Source organism: Pelophylax lessonae, assembly GCF_965119305.1.
Source record: "Pelophylax lessonae genome assembly, chromosome: 4".
Lineage (NCBI taxonomy): Eukaryota > Metazoa > Chordata > Amphibia > Anura > Ranidae > Pelophylax > Pelophylax lessonae.
The window spans coordinates 373,278,308-373,301,474 of NC_138771.1; the positions used below are offsets into that span (position 1 = coordinate 373,278,308).

Genomic DNA, 23,167 nt, shown 5'->3' on the forward strand with positions numbered 1-23,167 from the left:
TTTACCTGGGTTATCAGGGTCAAATAGGTTGGGGCATGGTGCTTCTTTCATGCTGCCCTCCCTCAAATTACAAGGGAAGAACAGTGGAAAAAGTAATCCCATACTTGAGCACTCTTTCAATGTAAGACATATCTGGGAACTGATTGAATTTTTGACAGTGGAAATGTATATATATTCGCTCAGTGCACCTTTGCAGACTGTTTTTGTTGTCTAAATCTCTTGGTGGCTTTCGTTTTGACTTGTAACTTTTACTGCATTTTAGTGAAGAAAGGAAAAATGGAAAAGTACTATAAATGTAAATGTAAAATATACAGCACATTCTGTCTTTTTGAAACTGTTGATGTGAAATAGCCCAACAGTTCTTTATTTAAACAAGGTCTGCTTCAACCTTGATTGACTTGCAGCAAATTGCCTGGTATGAGAGGCAAAAGGAAGTGGATAGAAAAATGGCAATCAGCACCAAATGTTTCCCATGTATGAGTGTGTATGAGTGACAGCTACTAGAGATGTGCTGCAGGAAGATAAATTGGCAAGAGTGGCCTCTCCTGACAGCTTCTGAGATGGGAAATTGTTCTTGCTAATTTGTGGCTAAGTCCAAATCATATATGGTTGCAAATCAACTAGTTGAATAAACAGAATTAAGATCTTTTTCTGACATTTACTTACTTCTGTTGTCAGACATAATTGTTATAATAAAGGTTTTAGAGAGGTTTTATTATGAATGCAAATTGAAATCTGCAGTCTGGAAGCCTCTGTTTTATGCCATTGAGCAACAATAACCTCTTAATTTGGAAACAATATTTCACCTCTGGATTGTAAGGCGCTCATTAGCATATAATTAGCATATTATCTCTTTCAGACTGTGCTTCGTTTACTTAGGTATAAGCACCGACCAAAATCCTGCCTTTAATTTTGCAAGCTGATTGTAAATAGTGCAGTGTGAATGTAGAGGACAAATGAGAAACTTGATCACCTTAAAGGAATATTTCAGAAAAAAATGGTTATCTGATTCAGTCACCTCCAAGAAACAGCAGGAAATTTTGATTTTACTATTGTTTTCAATTAATTAATGTGAAGTAAAAATTGGCTTAAAGAGACTTAAAGATGCGGCTTTCTTTATCTGGCAAGTCTGATCATGCAAAGCTCCAAAACTTCTAGGTAGTGTTAAAACCTGTCCCATCCCAAATAAACTTCTACTGGCCATTACTATAGTGGGTTGCTCTAATGACCAATATTAACTGCTTCACACTAAGGATGATTGAACGGTTTGGGTCGACCATCGGTTTGACCCGAACATTGACTGTGTATATATACCCCTATGCAGAAGTTCAGATGTTATGCCTGCCTCCAAAGACGCCCAGAAAATGCCCAAAAAAACACCTGCAACAAAAACGCCCAGGTGTGTTGTTGCAGGCGGTTTTTTTTGGGCATTTTTTAGGTGTCTTTGGAGGCAGGCATAACATCTGAACTTCTGTATAGGGGTATATATACACACACACATATATGTATTTATACACATACACACATATAGGTGTGATAGGAACGGAGCCCTATGCCTGCAAATAATTTAATTAGCGCAGGCATAGGGTTCTGCTACTTTCACACCTATATGTGTGTATGTGTATGTATACATGTGTGTGTGTATATATACCCCTATACAGAAGTTCAGATGTCATGCCTGCGTCAAAGACGTCCACAAAAAAGCCCAATAAACGCCTGCAACAAAAACGGCCGGGTGTGAAAATAACAGAGCCCTATGCCTGCTCTACCGCAATTCTAATACAAATAATCCTTTTTTTTCTGGTTCTGGACATGCTACAGAGCTGAAAATTCACATGTACACTTTTTAGACCCCCCCCAGACACTAAATCCAAAGAAATCTCATTTTTTTTTCAATAATTTTTTCAATAATTTGCTCTCTATCAAAAACGACAATTTTTAAGAACTTTTTTTGTGTGATTAATAGTCCCTGGGGCATGACCCAGGACCCTAGGCACTTTTTAGGGGCATTTATTGGGTTTTAGGGCTTCAAAATGGTGTTTTTTGATTACTGAAGTTCCGGTCCCATTGATTTCAATGGGGTTCTGAAATCCGGGCTGAACTTTTGGTAAGTTCGGGTGTTCTGGTCGAACTGAACTTTTCAAAAGTTTGATCATCCCTACTTCGCACTTGGCCTATAGTACAATGACTGCCGAGCGGGACATCCCGAGTGGCTAAATGTTAAATAATATCCTTACAGGATGTCTCCAACTTACAAGCCAACCTCAATGCACTATTTCATTGGGAAACTATGTGGCAAATGAGGTTTAATGTTGATAAATGTAAAGGTATGGACTTGGGGGCTAGGAATATGCATGCAGCAAGGCCAAGTAACACGATGGACCTGAAGTGGTTAATAATATTTTATTTTGATTTTTTAAACCCTGTATGGAAATCATTTACCTAAACTTTAATAATTGTTTACATTTTAAAATATTTTCATCTAGATTTCAAAATTGCAAAAAGGAATTTGGTGTAACAAATCTTTTCTATACTAACAAGACATACAGCCTGTCTTGTCACATAGTTGTTATGATGGGATTTTTATTATGCTTGATTTGAGAATATACATGTTAAGTTCAATCTATGGTTAATATTGTTAAAAATACATGCAATGCTCTGTCTGTGTTTGGAAAGACACAATCATTTTTGGAAGCGCATACACAATTTTCCTTCAGCCAGGAGATGAAGCCTCATAGAAGTCTATGGCACTGTAATGTGCCTGTGTGGCCAGGAGAGCGAGTTCTTGCAACACATGATATAATAGAAACATTAGAAGCTATGGCAGTTAGGTTTTAGAAAGAGGGGAGGATGGCATCGGTTAGCTCAGGGGAAAGGAGCAAACTGTAATTTTGTTTTTAATTGCACTTAACTCTTAAATGCATGATAGCGAGGGGAAAAATCCTGTGATGCCCCTTCCCTTTGTGCCCTAGGCATGTGCTTAAGTTGGTTAATGGTTAATCCAGCCCTGACCTGACATGTCATACAGAGCTATGTCTGTCCTGGCTCTTGCACCCAGCTAGAGCTGGAGATGGCTATCATTCTGTATGATAGATGCAAATGCTAATTGTGACTTTCTAAGGATTTACCAAAAATGTTGTTTTATAATTTTACTGCATATTACCGTTATTGTTGCAATCAAATAATTATAAATCTCTTTTTTCTGGTAGCATATTAATTTTGTTAGCCTATCATTTCCATCGTCATAAAGTGATACATTTGAACTTAGTCAAGTATATTCAATGAGACAGTGATAAAGAGTTGTCATTCCCCAGAATTACATCACAATGTTTACCTGTCTGGCATGTTGTCATGCCTGGAATGTTCTCTTTTTGCTGCTGCACATACATGTGTCATAGAACCCCATAGAAAGCTTTTGTTTTGATGTTTGCATGATGGTTTAGCACTATTTGAGAAAAAATGATGGTCAGACTTCTTGTTCATTTCAAATTGCATGCAAAGTACTCCAACTGAATGGTCAGGTGTGAAAAAGCCCTAAAGGGCAACTTCTTGGCTTTTCTTCTGAGAGGCCACTCTCGCCAATTTATCTACTGTGGCTGTCTTCTAAAGAAAGCAAACTGTAAGACAGGAATATGCAAACTGTGGCCCTCCAGATGTTACATAGTTACATAGTTACATAGTTAGTGAGGTTGAAAAAAGACTATAAGTCCCATGAGGCATAGCAAGACTCTGAAATCCACAAGCATGACACCCAGAGGCAGAGGCATGATGGGACTTGTAGTTTTGTAACATCTGGTGGGCCACAGTTTGCATATCCCTGCTGTAAGACTTTGCAGACCTTTTGTTTTCATGCACATGTGATATATTTAGCAGTTTAAACTGAAGTCAGGCTTTATTAAAAGCTCGGTCCACATTCCTAGCTTCCTAATCTAAACTACCCCCCCCCCCCCAATCCTGAAGGAAGCCTCCTCTGAAATCTCGTCCTGCATTGGTGGTGTTGACAAAATAAATCCCCACAGTTTTTTTTTCCAATAAAACTTTTATTGAAAATAAGAAAATAACATACAGTATTGATACATTTGAATATACAGTATAATTAACACACCCACAGTTTTTAATTGGGCCGTATTCTTGTTATTGCAGTTTAAAATGTTCCTCTGTACTGCTGAACGTATCAGTCAGATAGAAATAACCATGCTAATATTTCTGAACAAAAAAAAAAAAAAAAAACAAGGCCATATCTGACCTTTTCCTTTTTTGAGTCTGATCACTAGAGACATCAGAAAACTATCTTAATCAACATGCAATGTACCTATAAAGTACATTTGTTCTATTTACTTTTTTTTAATGTAAGTCATAATGGTGCAAAGATTTCAAATTGTGGCAATGTTTTTTTTAAAAAAAAAAGTAGGTATACAGTATTTAGCTGCATCAGAAGTGTGTTTCAAGGACTCTATTGATATCCCTTAGCAAAGAATATTTAATTTATAGTCAAGTCTGCAGTTTTTACATGTACTGTTAGAGGTGCAATAGCCACCACCTACAGCTATCTCATAGTATGTTTCTCACTAATTGTTACCTATTTTGTAGGAAATAGTGCTATTAAATGCCACAAAGGCAAGCAAGAGCAGTAAGCAAATGCACAGAACGCATTTATGGAGAAATGCACTGTTCCCAGTGGAGATTTTCATTTCGCTGCTTGGAAATGAGGTTGACTGGAGTAGGTCAGAGATTTGCTTGGGAATATTTACCAAGGCTTAAGATATTTCTGCTTTAATCAGGAAGTAAAACAAGTGAATAAAAATTGGAAATAAACTTTTTATATTGGAAACAGGCAGAATTGCATTAATTAAGTAATCTTAGCTCTTTTATGGAATGCAACATTTTATTAGCATCCTAATTAAACAATATTCATATAATATGGCATGGGTGCAAAATGAATCCACCAGAGTGTTGGCTTTATATGCTGTCTGTTTTAAAGGACTACTGCCTGTGTTACCAATCACAATCAATCAGCTACTGTTTTCTACAAATTTTTCTAACAAAAAGAATGTAGTTCGTTAAGGGAAAATATTAGTGCTATTTCAGTTCAGGTCATATTTGAAGTTGATTTTGCAGTTTTTGCCTTAAATTCATTTTTCAAAAATTTATACTGTATTTCTGATCCTTCTACCTTTTTTCTACTGTATTAATATCATTTGCAGATTAGCTACTAATGCCAGTGTAGATTATCTCCTGTAATGATTATGCTTAACTGTTTAACAGCTGTCTGCCACACAGTAAATGCATTTCCATGCAGGTCAATGAATGAACAGACACAAAGGCCCAGATTTACTATGCATGTACACAGCTGCATTGATCATATGCAAACAAGCATTTGGTATGCTAATAAACTTTACAATGGTGATACATGTGGATAGGCATCAGTATATATGCAGAATTTATTAAAAGTGGTATACCATAGCTTCTGAACATAGGCCAGCTAAGCCCTGACATTTTTCCTTTGTTTTTTGGTCTATCAAAGCACTATTTATTATTTTAGATGTACACACCATGTAGGAATAAAACTGTAGTAAGTGAATATAGCTATCGTTCCCTGTTTGGGGAACACCCGAAATTGCCAGGTGTTTGGCAGGTGTTTGCTGTGCCGAACGCCCCCTGCAATGCACTGTGTGCTGCACGGTGCATTTTGTGCAGTATAAGTTGGTTGCTAAGGAGCAGAGCCGAGAAGCTGGCACAGCATCCTTTACTGATAACCCATCGGCTGTCAATGGACTTCCCCACAGCTTAGCAAAAAAAAAAAAAAAAAAGAATGCAGGTAAAAAAAAGTAAAAAAGCAGCATGGTGTCCCCCCCCCCCCAGCCTATACCAGGCCTTTCGGGGCTCACACCAAAATTAAAAAAAAAACAGCATGGGGTCTACCCCAAAATCCCTACCAGACACTTATCCAGGCATGCAGGAAAGGGGGAGGGACGAATGAGCGCTCCCTCTCCTGAAACATACCAGGCCACATGCCCTCAACATGGGGGGTGGGTGCTTTGGGGTGGGGGGACAAGGACCTCAGCCTGACAACTGTAGCAGGTGGTTGCGGGGGTCTGCGGGCAGAATCAGATCCCAGCCCTGCCATGTGAATGAGTATGGGGTACATAGTACCCCTTCCCATTCACCAATAATGGGTCAAAAAGTAATAAAAACACAGAGACAGTTTTTTAAAAAATTAAAAAAATAGTGTCCCCTGATGTAAATTTCTTTATCAATCACGCTGCCTGCTGCACCAAAAAATAAAAATGCTCCCACCAACATTAAGGCTGGCCGCCTACTGCAGGCTAAACAATTTGATAGTTCTTATATAGGTAAGAGGCTGGGCACCTGGCTATGTCACCTGGTGGCACTGCCCTTCTGACATCACAGACCGCTGCATACTGGGTCAGTGACATCAAAAGGGGACGGTGCCACCAGGTAATGTAGCCAGGTGGCCCCATCCCTTACCTATATAAGAATTGTCAAAAGGCTTAGCCTACAATAGGCAGCCAGCCTTCATGACGGCAGGAGCGTTTTTATTTCTTTTATTTTTCAGTGCGGCGGGCGGCGTGATTGATGGTGGATTTACATCTGGGAATACTGTTTATTTTTTAATAAAGGAATTGTCAAAAACTGTGTGTGTTTTTATTACTTTTTGACACTTTTTTGGTGAGTGGCCAATCACAGCTAATCATGATAGTAAACAATGAATGAATGGCTTTCATTCAGAAAAAAATGGTTGTCTATAACTGTAAAATTAGTAGTTATAAGAAATCATAGTGTGGTAAAAAAAAAATCCTGATCACCTCCCCAGAGTAGTACAGAGTTACTGTAGTTATACTGTTTTGCTCTGGTCACTGTATGTAAAAAAGAAAAAAATATATATAAAAAGAGAAAAAAATATAATAAAAATTGAAAAAAAAAGATGAATTATCATTAATGACATTGTATTGCACTGGTGACAGTATGTAAAAAAGTTTTAAAAATTGTGAATTTTTAGTTAATTTTTTATTTTCCAAAAAATTGTGACAAAAAATGACAACTTTAAAAAACTTGCCATGCCTCTTACTAAATACCTTGGACAGTCTACTTTCCAAAAAGGGGTCATTTGTACTGCCCTGGTGTTTTCAGGCCTCAAGAAATAAGATAGGTCATCAGTAGCTCAGGATTGATTGATTTTCAGATAAATATATATTTACAGACTAAATAATATATACTGATTTGTTTACTTTCACCAAAGAAATGTAGCAACATACATTTTAGCCTACATTTATGAAGACAGCTTTATTTTTTGCAAAATGTTATAACAGAAATGAAGAAAAACATGTTTTTTTTTTTCAACATATTTGGTCTTTTTTCATTTATTTAACAAAAAATTTAAAAAACAGTGGTGATTAAATAGCACTGAAAGAAAGCTCTTTTTGTGTGAAAAAAATGATACAAATTTCAAATGGGTACAGAGTTGCATGACGCAATTGTCATTTAAAGTGTGAAAGCACTGAAAACTGAAAATTGCCTTGGGCAGGTAGGAGGTAAAAGTAGCGGGATTACAGCTTTATTTGTTAGTCAAGTCCATCTAAATCTGCTATTGCATCTAACATTATCCTCTCCCCAGTAGGGAAGATCGAACGGTTCGGGTCGATCATCGGTTCGACCCGGACATTGGCTGTTCGAGGTTCGGCCGAATTTAGAACTTTTTGCTAAAAAAGTTCGGAATCCGGCAACCAGAACCGACCAAAATGCAATGGTTCAGGAAATGGGTTTTAACAGCCCATGATTGGACCAGAACCATCAGTAAAAGCCAATTGAGGGGGCAGGAGAATGCTAGGAATGTGATTGGAGTGACTAGGGGGTCCATAGTCCAATCATTAGTGAATACGCCCCCCAGTATATAAGATAGCCCCCGCCAAATTCCTAGCATTGTTATACAGGGATATGGAAGAGAGTGGAAGCAGTTCTGTTACTTCTGCTTCTAAGTGTCATTTAGCAATTTTTAGGGATATCTAGTGTAGTTAGGGTGCTATTTTCCACTATAGTTAGCTTTAATTATTCAGTTTCTGTAGGGGAAGTGTTAAGTGTAATGGGACCGTAGTGTAGTGTAGGGTTAACTGACTCTGACTGCTATGACAGGGTGACAAAACCCTTCCATATCAGGGTGACTGCTATAGAGAAAAGATCGTTTCTCTTATGTCACTTTCAGAGCACTGATATGGCTTCTCACCGGTCAGCTTGCTTTTTGGCTGCAGGCGTTTATAGGGCTTTTTTGAGGAGATGTTTGGAGTCAGGCATGACATCTGAACATCTGTGTAGGTGTATATATACATACACCCCTGTCTGTATATATACACATACACATATAGGTGTGAAAGTAGCAGAAACATATGCTTGCGCTAATTAAATAATTAACAGGCATATGGCTCCGCTCCTATAACACCTATATGTGTGTATGTGTATAAATATAAACAAGTGTGTGTGTATATATATATAACCCTATACAGAAGTTCAAATGTTTTGCCTGCCTCCAAAGACCCCCAAAAAATGCCCAAAAAAATGCCTGCGCCAAAAAAAATGCCCAGGTGTGTTCTTGCAGGCGTTTTTTTGGGCATTTTTTGGGGGTCTTTGGAGGGAGGCTAAACATCTGAACTTCTGTATAGGGTTATATATACACACACGCTTGTATGTATTTATACACATACACACATATAGGTGTTATAGGAGCGGAGCCATATTAGTGTGAATTAGCGCAAGCATAGATTTCTGCTATTTTCACACCTGTATATGTGTATGTGTATATATACATACATGGGTGTATATACCCCTACACAGAAGTTCAGATGTTTTGCCTGCCTCCAAAGACCCCCAAAAAATGCCCAAAAAAACTCCAGCTGCAAAAACACACCTGGGCGCTTGCTACTAAAGCGGCAAGGTGTGAAAATAGCGGAGCCATATCCCTGTTCTATAAGTGACCTAATACAAACAATCTTTTTTTAATGGTTCTGGACATGCTACAGAGCTGAAACTTCACAGGTACATCTTTTAGACCCCCCAGACACTAAATCCAAAGAAATGTTTTTTTTTTTTTTATAATTTTTTTTTTTTCAATAATTGGCTCTCTATCAAAAATGACAATTTTTAAGAACTTTTTGTGTGTGATTAATAGTCCCTGGGGCATGACCCAGAACCCTAGGCACTTTTTAGGGGCATTTATTGGGTTTTAGGGCTTCAAAATTGTGTTTTTTGATTACAGAAGTTCGGTCCCATTGATTTCAATGGGGTTCTGAAATCCGGGCCGAACTTTCGGGAAGTTCGGATGTTCTGACCGAACCGAACTTTTGAAAAGTTTCGATCATCCCTACTCCCCAGGTTGACAATAATGTTGTCCAAGGGTGGCTATATTGCTCCATTGCTTCCCTAAGACAGAGAGTGGGAGATTTATTAAAACTATAAAGTGCAAATTCTGGTGCAGCTCTGCATAGAAACCAATCAGCTTCCGGGTTTTTATTGTCAAAGTTTAATTGAACAAGCTGAATTTAGAATCTGATTGGCTACCATGCACAGCCGCACCAGATTCTGACTTCTCCGCCATGTGTTTTACTGAACAGATCATTAGATGAAAATAACGGAAAAAAGGCCTAGAAAAGATTGATAAGGTTCACTATATTACATTCTTTTGTTTTTTGGTTAGACATGCTTTCATTTTATTATTTCATTTTAGTCGCTTCTGTGGAAACTAAAGCTGGCCATGGACTTTACAATCTTGTTACAATCTGCTTTTGATTTACCAAAACTACATAATAGGAGGACACATCTGGACAATCTATTCAATTTGTAATCAGAAGGGCCCTCCTTGCACTACATAGTTATTGGTAGATCCAAAAGGCTTTGTACAACTAGGTTGTATAGTGTATGGACAACTTTACATTGTGCGCAGAAGTCAATAATTTAAAGCTATACATGTTAAAAACATGGATTATTTTCTCCCTTGAATAATAAAAATATTTGTAGCACTAATAATGTTCAAGTAATACCTCTCAAACAAGTGCATGAATTTTCTGTATTATACAATTCTTGCCAAAGCCTGAACATGACTGTAAGTGTTGAGATTTATTTATCCTAACTACTCCTTACAATGATGACAAGAAAACTGCTCTTAACACTGTTCAGCACAGATTTTATTTATGTAGAATTTTTACATCTCCTTATGAGTTGTGTGACACGTATTTCATCAATACGCAGCAGAATATCTATTTTGCACATGCCGGAGTAAAAATAGGAGCCTTTTTTATGCTTAGAATTAAATGCAGATATCTCTATGGTGTCAAGTCATAAATAAAGAAAATAATTTACTGGCAATAAAAAATAGTTTTAGTGTAGGAAAATCAAAAAGTTTCAGTCAAATAGAGTCAGTTTAAACAACTGCGGACAATTGGAGCTTATAGAGCATCTTGACTGTTTGTCTGCAATACTCTTTATAGATCCCCCTAACACAGAGGTGTAAAGTACCTTTATGTGAAAATTAGGTAAATGTGTTCATTGGGCATAAAATATTACAGCTCTGTGACCTTACTTGGCCTTGTCTGCCTCTGGATGTTACAAGCTGTATAGGGAGCCAGGGAATTTCAGGTGAAACAGCCTGTCCTGGTTACAAGCGTACCGAAGGGTCTTGTATCAGAGGAAAGGTGAAGCATTTTGAAAAATAAATGAGGCTTTTTCTGCAACTGTTACATTTATGGTCTTCGATTTTTTTTTTTTTTTTTTTTTTTACAGCAGTGTGTGTGTGAGCAGAAGCCAACATTCAGCAGTCTGTTTGTTTTTTTAAACAAAGAATAATTTCATCTATATGTATTTAAGGGGCATACTTTTTTTTTAAGGTGCTATAATAATTTAACTTCATGAATTTAACTCCATAAATTTAACCATGTCCCAGTGAGATGAACTAGGTATACCTAGGTATAGAGCTATCTACCATTTATTGAAATTGTGCATGTGCCTATAGATATGGGTATGCATAATTTTTGTCTGCCTTCTGTACACAGTTACAGGGGTATATAGTTGCCTAGTGAATCAGGTTGAAAAAAGCCACAAGCCCATGTAGTTCAACCAATAGAGATAAAAACTGCAGTTGATCGAAATGAAAGCAGAAACCCTATAAAGTGTGCTTGATCCTAGATGTACACATAGGTAATAGCACATGAAGGTGCAAAGGTGTATACCTTTATGTGCACTTATGTTGCTGCGGCCAGGGTGTCACAGTAAAGGGCAGATGAACACCCAGTCCCAGCAGAATTATCCAGCAAATTATGTATTGAAATACAAAATATATAGCTAATTTGCCACACAATTGATAGGTAGTATTTGTCCAAAATACAAATGGAATTCCAACTTCACCTAATACTATTACAGTTATGGAACCACCTCATATTTTAGCCAGAGGCTGAAAAATGAGAAAGTGTGTGCTTTTTCTTGCCACCTAAGGATAATAGTGCTTGAGAGGGGAAGAGATCCAGATATTGTTAGGATGCCACTGGATAAAACCATGAAATATACACTGCTAAAAAAAATTAAGGAATACTTTGAAAACACATCAGATCTCAATGGGAAAAATATATTGCTGGGTATCTATACTGATATGGACTGGGTAATGTGTTAGGAATGAAAGGATGCCACATTGTTTGAAGGAAATTAAAATTATCAACCTACAGAGGGCTAAACACCCATTCAAACAAAGTGAAAAAATGATGCAGCAGGCTAGTCCATTTTGCTAAAATTTTATTGCAACAACTCAAAATGGTACTCGGTAGTTTGTATGGTCCCCATGTGCTTGTATGCATGCCTGACAACTTCGGGGCATGCTTCTAATGAGGCGACGGATGATGTCCTGGGGTATTATCTCCCTGATCTGGACCAGGGCATCACTGAGCTCCTGAAACAGACTGAGGTGCATCCTGGCGGCATCAGACGAACTGAAACATAATGTCTCAGAGGTGTTCTATTGGATTAAGGGCAGATGAGCACAGGGGCCAGTCAATTCCTTCATCCTCTAAGAATTGGCTGCATACTCTTACCACATTAGGCCGGCCATTGTCGTGCATCAGGAGGAATCCAGGACCCACTGTGCAAGCATAGGATCTGTCAATGGGTCCAAGGCAGGGCCATCTTACCGCATGGGCATGCTGGTCAGTAGCCCGGGGGGCCCACTTGCAAGGGGGGCCCCACCTGCCCAGCGACCCAGCCAAGCATTAGTACTGATGGCTGTGTCCCGCCTGCCTCCGCTGCTCACTAACACAGGAGAGTGGAGCAGGAGGCACTGAAGCAGAACGTGAGAGAGAGAAACAGCAGTGTAGAATAGACAGCGGGAGCTGCCTGAGTTAACTTTCTATGCCCCCCACTCCAGCAGCTTGCGCTGTCTATTCAGGCCTTCGGTTTCATTCTGACTTAGTACCTCCTGCTCCCTGCTCCGCTCTCCTGTGTCTCTTGCTCTGCATGCAGCATTCCCAAATAAGGTAGGAAGGGGGAGAGCTGGGAAGAGCTGTGTTATGTAAAGGGGTCCATAGGTATGTGAGGGGGCTGTGTAATGTAAAGGGGTCCATGGGGGCTGTGTAATGTAAAGGGGTCCATGGGGGGCTGTGTAATGTAAAAGGGTCCATTAGGGCTGTGTAATGTAAAGGGGTTCATGGGGTGGCTGTGTAATGTAAAGGGGTCCATGGGGGGCTGTGTAATGTAAAAGGGCCCATGGGGGCTGTGTAATGTAAAGTGGTCCATGGAGGGGCTGTGTAAGGTGAAGGGGTCCATGGGAGGCTGTGTAATATAAAGGGGTCCATGGGGGGCTGTGTAATGTAAAGGGGTCCATGGGGGGCTGTGTAATGTAAAGGGGTCCATGAGCGGGATGTGTAATGTAAAGGGGTCCATGGGGGGCTGTGCAATGTAAAGGGGTACATGGGGGGCTGTGTAATGTAAAGGGGTCCATGGGGGAGCTGTGCAATGTAAAGGGGTCCATGGGAGAGGCCGTATAATGTATAGGGATCCAGAGGTGTGTGGTGGGGAGCTGTGTAATGTAAAGGGGTCCATGGGGGGCTGTGTAATGTAAAGGGGTCCATGGGGGGGCAGTGTAATAAAAATGAGCTTTGTAGCACAATGGGGCAGCAGCGTTTAAACTGGCTTTCACTCATGTGTATAGAAAATGACATCCTGAAGACCATTGACTTCAAGCCAATTATAATAGAATTCTCTACAAAGAAGTATCACAAATGAAAAAAAATATTTCATAGTGCTTTCGTACTGTACCATTTCAGTCTGTAATTTTTTGTTTTTCAATTTCTTGTTTTCCAAGCTCGTTTTATATTGTCCAGACGTTGTGTTAATGTTTAAACACTGATTTTGTTGGTGGTACCAATAAATATAGCCTTATTGATAATTTGCATTTTTATTCTTGTGGGTGATTGTGTAGGCAGGGCCCCCGTGCACTGCATTGCCCCTGGGGCAACATTGGGATATTCGGTTAATAAGGCCCCTTTCACACATACAGTCCGTTTGTCCGTTTTTCATCCATCCGTTGACGGATGAAAAACGGACATCAATGCATCTCTATGTAAAAACGGATGACAACTGATGATCATCAGTTAACATCCGTTTTCATCCACTTCCGTCAATGTCCGTTTTTTTGAACGGATGAATGCCCTATTTTTCATCCGTCAAAAAAACGGATCGGATGAAAAACGGATGACAACGGATGAAAAACGGATGTCAACTGATGACAACGGATGACAACGGATGAAAAACTGATGTCAACTGATGACAACGGATGAAAAACGGACGACAACGGATGAAAAACGGATAACAACTGATGAAAAACGGATGAAAAACGGATAACAACTGATGAAAAACGGATGAAAAACTGATGACAACTGACGAAAAACGGATGAAAAACTGATGAAAAACGGATGAAAAACTGATACATTTGACGTGACTGAACTGATGAACTGAACGGACTGTATGTGTGAAAGGGGCCTAAACCAGAATTTTGATGATACCTGGAGTGCAGCCATTTCTTCTATATTGATTGTCTGCGGAGGCGAGCTGAGGCGTGCACCTGTACATCATAAGGCTTCTTGATTCCCCTGGAGCAGTGAGTCTTCCTTGTCTTTGATTGCTCTTAAGATGGCACTGGTCCAAGGATTGTATCCCAATAGGTAATAGCAGTCAGAGTGTCATTGTCTAGCCTGTAGAGGTCTGTGCATCCCTCCATGGATATGCTTCCCCAGACCATCACTGACCCACCATCAAACCGGTCATGCTAAATGATGTTACAGGCAGCATAATTCTTCATGGCTTCTCCACACCCTTTTACATCTGTCACATGTGCTCAGGGTGAACCTGCTCTCATCTGTGAAAAATACAGGGCGCCAGTGGCGGACCTGTCAATTCTGGTGTTCAATGGCAAATGCCAATTGAGCTCCACGGTGCTGGGCAGTGAGCACAGGGCCCACTAAAGGACGTCAGGCACTCAGGCCACCCTCATGAAGTCTGTTTCTGATTGTTTGTTTGGAGACATTCACACCAGTGGCCTGCTGGAGGTAATTTTGTAGGGCTCTGGCAGTGCTCATCCGGTTTCTCCTTGCACAAAGGAGAAGATACTGGTCCCGCTAAAGGCTTTAGGACCTTCTACGGCCCTGTCCAGTTCTGCTAGAGCAACTGCGTATCTCTGAAATATCCTCTATGCTCTTGAGACTATACTGGGAGACACAGCAAACCTTCTGACAATGGCACGTATTGATGTGCCATCCTGAAAGGAGTTGGGCTGCCTATGCAACCTCTATAGAGTCCAGATATCACCTCATGCTACCAGAAGTGACACTGACCCTATCTAAATGCAAAACTTGTGAAAAACAGTCAGAAAATATGAGTAGGGAAAACCTTGTAAAAACTTGTAAAACCACTCCTGTTTTGGAGGTGGTCGCATTGTTGCCCATCTAGTACACCTGTTGTTAATTTTATTAACACCAAAGCAGCTGAAACTGATTACCAACCCCCTATGCTACTTAACTGACCATATCAATATCCCAGGAGTTTAATTGACTTGATGCTACACTCTGATTAGAAAGTGTTCCTTTAAATTTTTTGAACAGTGCAAATAACATTAAAGCCTATTTTATAAGTGTGGCTTTTATTTTTTACCGGCTTATCCACATGCATTTTTAATAAGTTAAGGGTCTAAAAGACCCGTAACTAGTGGCAAGTAGTGATCACATAAGCACCCAATGCCCCCACCCAATACCGACTCACATGTTTTGATGTTCTGGGCTGATCATATCAAGAAGAAGGGCTAAAACTGTTAAAATACATTTTCAGCACTGTGGAGAGCTCCAGACAGCACATGCACTGTCCTTGGAAATAACTGCTAAGAGCAAATACTGTACACATTCCCCAGACATTTGTCAGATTTTACGTTTAATAGGTGTACGTTCACAATATTGTAAATATAGAGACCTCATAACTAATGTTGGTAAATATTGTATATAATATGTGTTTTATACACTGTATATATAAACTGAAGGTTGTAAGTACATTATTTGTTCAGGATATACAATGGTAGCTCTGGCATCAAGCAGCATGGCTAATATAGTACATGTTGTAATATATGACTTTCACTTCTGTTTTCTTTCTCTTTTACTTTCTTTGTATTTTTCTTTTCTTTATTTCTCTTGCAAGATAATAGAAAGTTTATGCTGAATATGGCCATATAACATTACAGTAAAGGGATATTTATAAGCAGTAAATGTGACTTTTACTCAATGTTAACTGCAGGTAAATCATGATTCATGTGTTTTAAATGACAGCCACTTATTCACCACCAGTGAATGTTTGGTCAAGGTCACATTACTTGCTTTAAACATTTGCGCTAATATCTAAAGTTGTTTATTTTTATTTTTGGCTGGGTGTTTTAATGAAGATTCTCACCAACTTTCATATTCTTCATTAAGTCCATCAAACAACTATGAGTACCCATAAAATTATTTGTGACCACCTTGTATTAAGGGACCCATGTATGCAAGTTTTGAGTCAGTTACATTTGTTTTCAAATGTGTATCATTTGTAACACCAACAGTGAGTTACTACATGTTCCAATAAAGGACATTATCATGCATGTTATGATGCAATCTATAGTTACCGTGTGAACAAACCCTCCCTCCTGCAAGAAAATGGAAGTAACATATAATACATTGCATATACAGTAAACAAGTACAACCTATATCCACACTGCCTCTTGTGGATCGATGTTCAGGCTGACCCTGTGCAGACAGCATCTGTGCTCCCATGTTGCCATTTTGAAAAGTATGTCATCCTTTGCATGTGCAAGATGGAATGCTTGACATCATGCACCTTGTCTTGCACATACACTGTATAACATTACACTCATCTTCTTTTCAAAAGAAAAAAAATCTTCCTCCAAGACCTTGTGAGATCTCAAGAAGGAAGTTATTTTTTTTTTACAGCAAATGAGTTTAATGAGCATCTATTATAATGACATATAGGGGGAGATTTTCTAAAACTGGAGAGTGCAAAATCTGATGGAGCTCTGCTTAGAAACCAATCAGCTTCTAGGTTTAATTGGCAAGGCTTAATTGAGCAAGCTGAACTTAGAAGCTGATTGGCTACCATGCACAGCTGCACCAGATTCTGAGTGCTCCAATTCTAATAAATCCCTCCCCCCCACATTGTTCCATTAACTCCTAAGGTAGATATAAGCAAATACCTAAAACTCTTCTATGGTAATTGAAGTTGCATCAGCCATGATGATCTTGGGCTTCATTCTAAATTTTCAAATCAAGTCCCCCTTTCTCTAAAACATCTAAAAAGTTTTCCAAAGCTAGCATTTTGTCCAAAGTGAAGAGGCTAAATTGACATGTGGCTAAACATTGTAATCTTTAGGTTGCCTGCCCTTAGCACACTGTTTCATTGTTTCACTTCAGCAAAGAACAATGAATGGGAAAATCCGCCTGTGATAGGTAAAGTGAACTGTTCTTCCTTTTAGATATTTTTATGCATAAAGTCCTCTGTCATTTTTGCAAGTGGTGCTTCAGGTTCATATTCAGTAATCAGACAGAGGATGATTTAAAAAGCTAGTGATAACAAGCTCAGTAAAGTAACAAAAATTTGTCAGCAGACATTTTCGAGTATGCTAGAGATTTCCTTTAAATCAATTCAAGAAAATGGAGTTTGGAAAGAGAATAGTTTGAGCTGGAAGCAGAAATCATGGCTTTTACTACAATTACATGAACAGACAGCTTCCAGATCTTATTTAGTATCTGGCTAAAGGGTTTCCCCATTTATAAGCAGTATAATACTTTTCACATTAGTATACTTAAACCATGAATCTTTTGGAAGCAAAGCAGCAATTGTATTCAAGGATGGCTTGAGTTGGTTAGTTCTCTTTAAATTCAGCCTAGATTTCTGAAAGAATTTAAACTTTTATGGATCTGTAAAGTTGCTAACTTTAGCACATTTGTGAAACAAAGAGTGCTGACTTTTACATTCTGTAGGTCACAAACCTACAGCTATTCATCACTACAACTGCAACTATTTTAAATTATCTATAGGACATTGTTCCTCAATGGCAACAGGGCATAAAGCCTTATACTGTATGTAAATTGATTTATATGCAAACCAAACACAATTTTTAAAAGTCCTGACCTGGCTGCTACTTGATATTACGAAGTGACCACATAAGGTGAAATCACCGATATCAGAAATAACGCTTGAAAATAAAATAACAATGATATATAAAAAAAATTAACACTTGAAGGGCCATAAATTCATCGCCATCAGTAGTGGACTGATTTATTGATTTAGTTAGTTATTTTTTAAACTACAATACACATCATTAAAACAGGAACTTAGCAATGGAATTTAGTAATTGATGTGGCCAATTACAGGTAGTTGGTATCAAACTTTAACTTTATAAAGCATGTATAGGTTTCTTAGTAAATACATTTGACTACCATGAACACATGACAAGGGAAAAACCTGATGACAATGTAATTATGGTAAGGGACCCACTTCAGTGGGAATAGCATTTATTATTTTGACAGCAAACCTGTATACGGAGGACATCATTTATGATTGTGTTATCATCCTTTGTAAGTTAAAAAATACATACTCTTCTTGTAATTCTCTAAATATACTGGATTTAATTAACAAAAAGCAAATAGGCTGTTAACTTAGCAAAAGTAATCTTAACTTAGCTTAGTAAATGTAGTGAAGCTATGCTGACTTCCATCATTCGGTCACATGCAAGGAAATATACTGTTTGTCTGTTAATATTTTCCTTGCCGGTGATTGCGTATTCTTTGCAAAGTGAATTTTCATCACATTCATTAAACTAATCGTAAATTCCCTTGAAAGGTGAAAATTCACTTTGCAAAATTAACATATAATACTCCTTTTGTAAATCAACTCCACTGTTAGTGAATGACTATATAAAAAGTAAAAATATACATCTGGCATACCATTTTTTATCTTAGACTCTGAGCTACTTTAATAATCGTGACCCATAATTGTAGCATTTTCATTTCTTGTGCTGAAAATGTTACATACACATAAATCTTTCTGTGTCTTTGTTCATTGCCTTCATTGCTGACCTTTAATCCCTGTTCCTCTTTCCCAGGTCGCCCCATCCCATCTACATCTTCGTCTAGCCTCCTACCATCTGCACAACTGCCCAGCTCCCATAATCCTCCTCCTGTTAGCTGCCAGATGCCACTGCTAGACAGCAATACTTCTCATCAAATTATGGACACAAACCCCGATGAGGAGTTTTCCCCAAACTCATATCTGCTCAGAGCATGCTCAGGCCCACAACAACCGTCCAGCAGTGGTAAGAATCATCTGTGGTGCTTTCAATCAATATGCATTTTTTTTATGATTCCGGACTACTGAAGTGTCCTTATTTGTTTTATGTTTTTCATATGTGAAATTTTCTTCTGCTAGTCTAGCTATTCTACTTGAAAATATACATCCTAAGGGACAAAAAGGTTGCCGCACATTAAAATGAAAAACTCTTTCTATTGTGGTTATAAGTGCACCTGAGTTGCTTTAAATGTGGTGCACTTGGTGAACTGCATCTTGCCGCACCTGTTTGTAGAGATCAGTGTATAAATGAAAATCCACTATACCATTTGTTTTCTGTTGCTATTCTCCTTGCAGCATTTGAATATGTTTTCTTTCTCCATTTCAGTTGTTTTATTATAAAAAAAATATGCCATCACCATAAAAAAAAGAAAAAACACCTTAGTCAGCAACTCAGGCATATGGGAATTCCCATACAGAAACACTCTAAGCATGCAGTCCACTTGGTATATTAATACCAATACATATCTCCTTTAACATAGGAGTTATGCTTCAAACATTTAAGGCTAAGTTCACCTTTTTTTTTTTTTTCGAAATTCCAGCTCCCCTATGTGCCAATATACCATTAAGGTATCACTTTTGCTGAAAAGAAAACACTTTCTATTTGTTATACACCAATCATTACCTCAGCATCAGCCTCCTAAAGAAAACTTAATTAGTTATCCTAAATTTGGTATTCAGGATAAAAAAACAAATAGAAAGAAGCAGCTAACCAGCTAACCTCATTAACACACACCCTGCACCTTCCCCTTTTCTTCTACGGGATTGCTCCCACCCACCTCTGCAAGTCCATGCATGTTCAATGCAATCAGCGATCACCGTTCCCAGACTTCATAGTGTATGGCCACTTTTATACACCTAAAATTAACTATCTGTGCTTTCTGTGCCATTAATTGTTAATTACAACCCAAACGAAGACGTAAACTCACATTTTGCCTCATGAAGAAGCAAGTGACAAACACAGCAAATTGCACACTGAAAAATGTGCAAACTGCAACACTCCAAAAAGTCCTATGAGCTAGTTTGCTGCACGTAGTGTAGACCATTAAAATCAATGGGCTGCTCTATATGTGTCATGGGAAAAATTAGGTAAAAGATGTGCACTCCCACTGTGCTATGTGTGAATGGGGCCTGAAAGTGAAATTGGTGAGTTTACACTAGAACAGTGAGGCTCCATTCACATATGCATTTCCGAATGCATGGCAAACTTTACAGAAAATGGGCATTTTAGCAACGTTCTGAAAAACAGCATCATACATGCATTGTCATTAAATGTTAATGGCACCCCAGGCATTGGTAGCAGGCTGTAAATGTACCAAAAGTGCAGTAAAAAAAGCATCCCTCTCAACTCCAAAATAAAGTTCTGGAGATCCTTTGGTTCATTTTTCTTTCGCTGCCCTATGCGTAACAATTGTAAATGCTCCAAAACCCCCCAAAAAAACATATATGGGTTCCTGTTACCCAGAGATGTGAACAGGGTCTGGCAGCTGACTGTCTCCATCCACTCCCTTCTATGTACTTGTATAAAGATGATCTTAGACTATGAAATCCAATTGTAAAATCTCTGTACAATTTTCTTTAGATTTACCAAAACTATGAAATAGGAAGAAACACTTAAAAAAAACCTATTGGCTTTGTCAAATCAGGCAGGCCCTTACACTACTTAGCTGATGGTAGATCCAAAGGAGATTGCACAATCAGATTGTACAGAAAGTGGGTAGAAATAAAACAAGAAGTGGTGTAGTACTGAGGGAAGTGTTGTCCAGAGTGGTGAACATGTCCTATCACACTCTGTTCTGTGATGCAGCAAGCCAGTGCATGTTGGAATAAGACCTATAGGAAGTAATGCAAGCAGAATTTTTTTTCCAAAAATAGGTGAAACTTTAAAGCTATTTTAGATGAGGTAAGTGAGAGATAAGAACATTGGGATGACTTGCCCAGAAAGGACATTCGAAGACGGTTTTATTTAGTATGAAAAGTGAAATTCTGCCCAAAAAAAGTGAACTTAGTCTTAATCCTTCCACCACAAGAAGTGCAGCCCAGTGTTTTCAGGTTTAGGGCTATTCTGAAATGGCATGCCCTAAAGAAGAATTTAAATTCAGAGATGTTTCCTATATAATTTTAAGACATTCCAATTGTAGCCCTACCCATTAATTGTAACATATGTAATATACAATGATTCTCCTGATACTACTCTCATCCTTAGGATGATTAAATATTTAATTGACTGAAACAAACATTTAGAGGCAATTTTACCATTTTTCTTTCTCTTAAAGTACCTGCAAAGTGCTGGACACATAGGCTTTGGACAACATAGCGAAGGCCCTGCATGACCTCCATATTTTTTCTATAATGGTATCAGTACATATGCCTGTTATACCTGTGCTAAAATCTTCTAGGAGCTCTTTAAAACTAAAAAAAAAAAGAAAATTGCTCAATATTGACTACTGGCAAGCCAAAAAAATCATGAGTCATGAGATCACCAGTAACAAACCTAACAGACCTTATCCTATATACTTAGCAGCATAGATAATATGTACACAGGTGCAGCAAGGTGCCCTTGAAGTTACCGAGAACACCGAGTGCATTTTTGGGCCTGAGAATCTGATTTATGAAGAGTAGACATTCATATACTCTTCTTTAGGACAACAAAAAGACTGCTAGCATGGTTGTTTGGGGTTCCCTCATTACCAGCCATTTTGTTACCTAACAATATCATACTGGGTCACATACAAACACATTGCATGAAATGTTGCATATGGCCAATTGTTTCATTTTCCATCTATTGCCACCCAAGTGACTGTGGAGAATATAAGAAAAAATGTGCTTTATTGGAAAACTGGTTACTAGTTTTTACAGTTCTAGGACTCGGTTCTAGTGCACTTAAAGCAAAAAATGCAAATATAATTGAAAAAACCTTTACATTTATACCATGCATTATCTCTAGTATATAATCAGTCAAATAAAGAACCATCTCTTTTTCAGGCACCCTTTTCCTTTAAGAAATGTCCCCACTATACATGAGCAGTACATGAAATTCATGAAATTATTCACTTTTTTTTACATTGTGTATTACCTGCCTTCTCAATACATATTGCTTAGATATGTTACACGTAGACTAGGTTCACACTACTGTGGCTGCGATTTGATTTTCAGTGCAATTATGTAGTGTGACTTGGTTGCGTTTTGATGCATTTTTTATTTTAAGAGGCCAGCATCTTCTAGCTGGCATGCCATTTTTTTTCTTTTTTGTTTTTGGAATGGGGTCCTCTTTAATAGCCATATCAGACCTTAAGGGACTGGTATGGATTGTGGGGGGGGGACCTCCATGCCATTTTTTTTTTTACAGACAGGTTTATTTGTTTACATTCTGCTGTCAGCTGGGAACCCCCACGACTGACAGCAGAGGTGAGTCCCTCCTTAACAATCAGCTACTTAACAATAAATGACATATCCATGTTTTCAAAGCAGGGAAGAGTCACTGGTTGTTAGGACATTGGCAAAGTGCTGAATCCTTAACAACCAACACAAATTGCAGGCAAAAATGGACCAAAAAATGGAGCTCATTGAAGTCTATGGAGCACAAAAGTATGCTGCATCACACTAACTGTAATAATGACACTGGCAGGAAAGGGGTTAACACTGTTGGTGATCAAGGGGTTAAATGTATGCCTCATGCTTACTGACGTGTGGGGGGGGGGGGTTGTGAAAGACACAGAGATTGCAGGTTCAGCTATGCTGAATCCTGTGATCTCCTCCTGTCTATCACTGAGAAGACCCACCTGCTTTGTTTCCACGATGATCGGGGGAAGGAGGCAGCAATTGCTAAACACAGTGGGAGCGGGGCTCCGGCGTAGGTCTACGTCACTGGGCCCAGGAGAGCCGCACTGCCACAGTAGGATTACTGTGAGCAGTCGGCAAGTGGTTAAAGGGGGAGTCCAGCCTAAAACTAAAATCTCTAAATTTACTTGCAGGCACAATCTAAGACTAACCTATCTAACCCTGTAAAGCAAAACTCAATATACATATCTTTTCTGAAGCCGACCTGATCCGATCCCATGCTGAGCTGTCAGCAATGTGGAGGTGGGTGCAGAAGAGGCAGCGACAACGGAAGCCCCATAGTAAGTTTATGGGTGACATCGCTTCCTAGGCATTTCACACCCGTTGTTGGCTATGTCCTGCACTGAGCTTCCACTGCTGGAAACCAGACTGGATTGGCTTTAGAAAAGGTCTGTATATA

General features: G+C 38.8%; 1 protein-coding gene across 1 annotated transcript in view; it reads left to right on the top strand.

Annotated features, from left to right (window-relative positions):
• LOC309552099 (teneurin-2-like) overlaps window positions 1–23,167 on the top strand; it is a 1,659,581-nt gene that overhangs the window by 579,240 nt on the left and 1,057,174 nt on the right. The window contains exon 3 of the mRNA XM_082252878.1: window positions 18,686–18,895. Coding sequence (XP_082109004.1) covers window positions 18,686–18,895 — 210 coding nt within the window. The remainder of the gene's footprint in view (window positions 1–18,685; window positions 18,896–23,167) is intronic.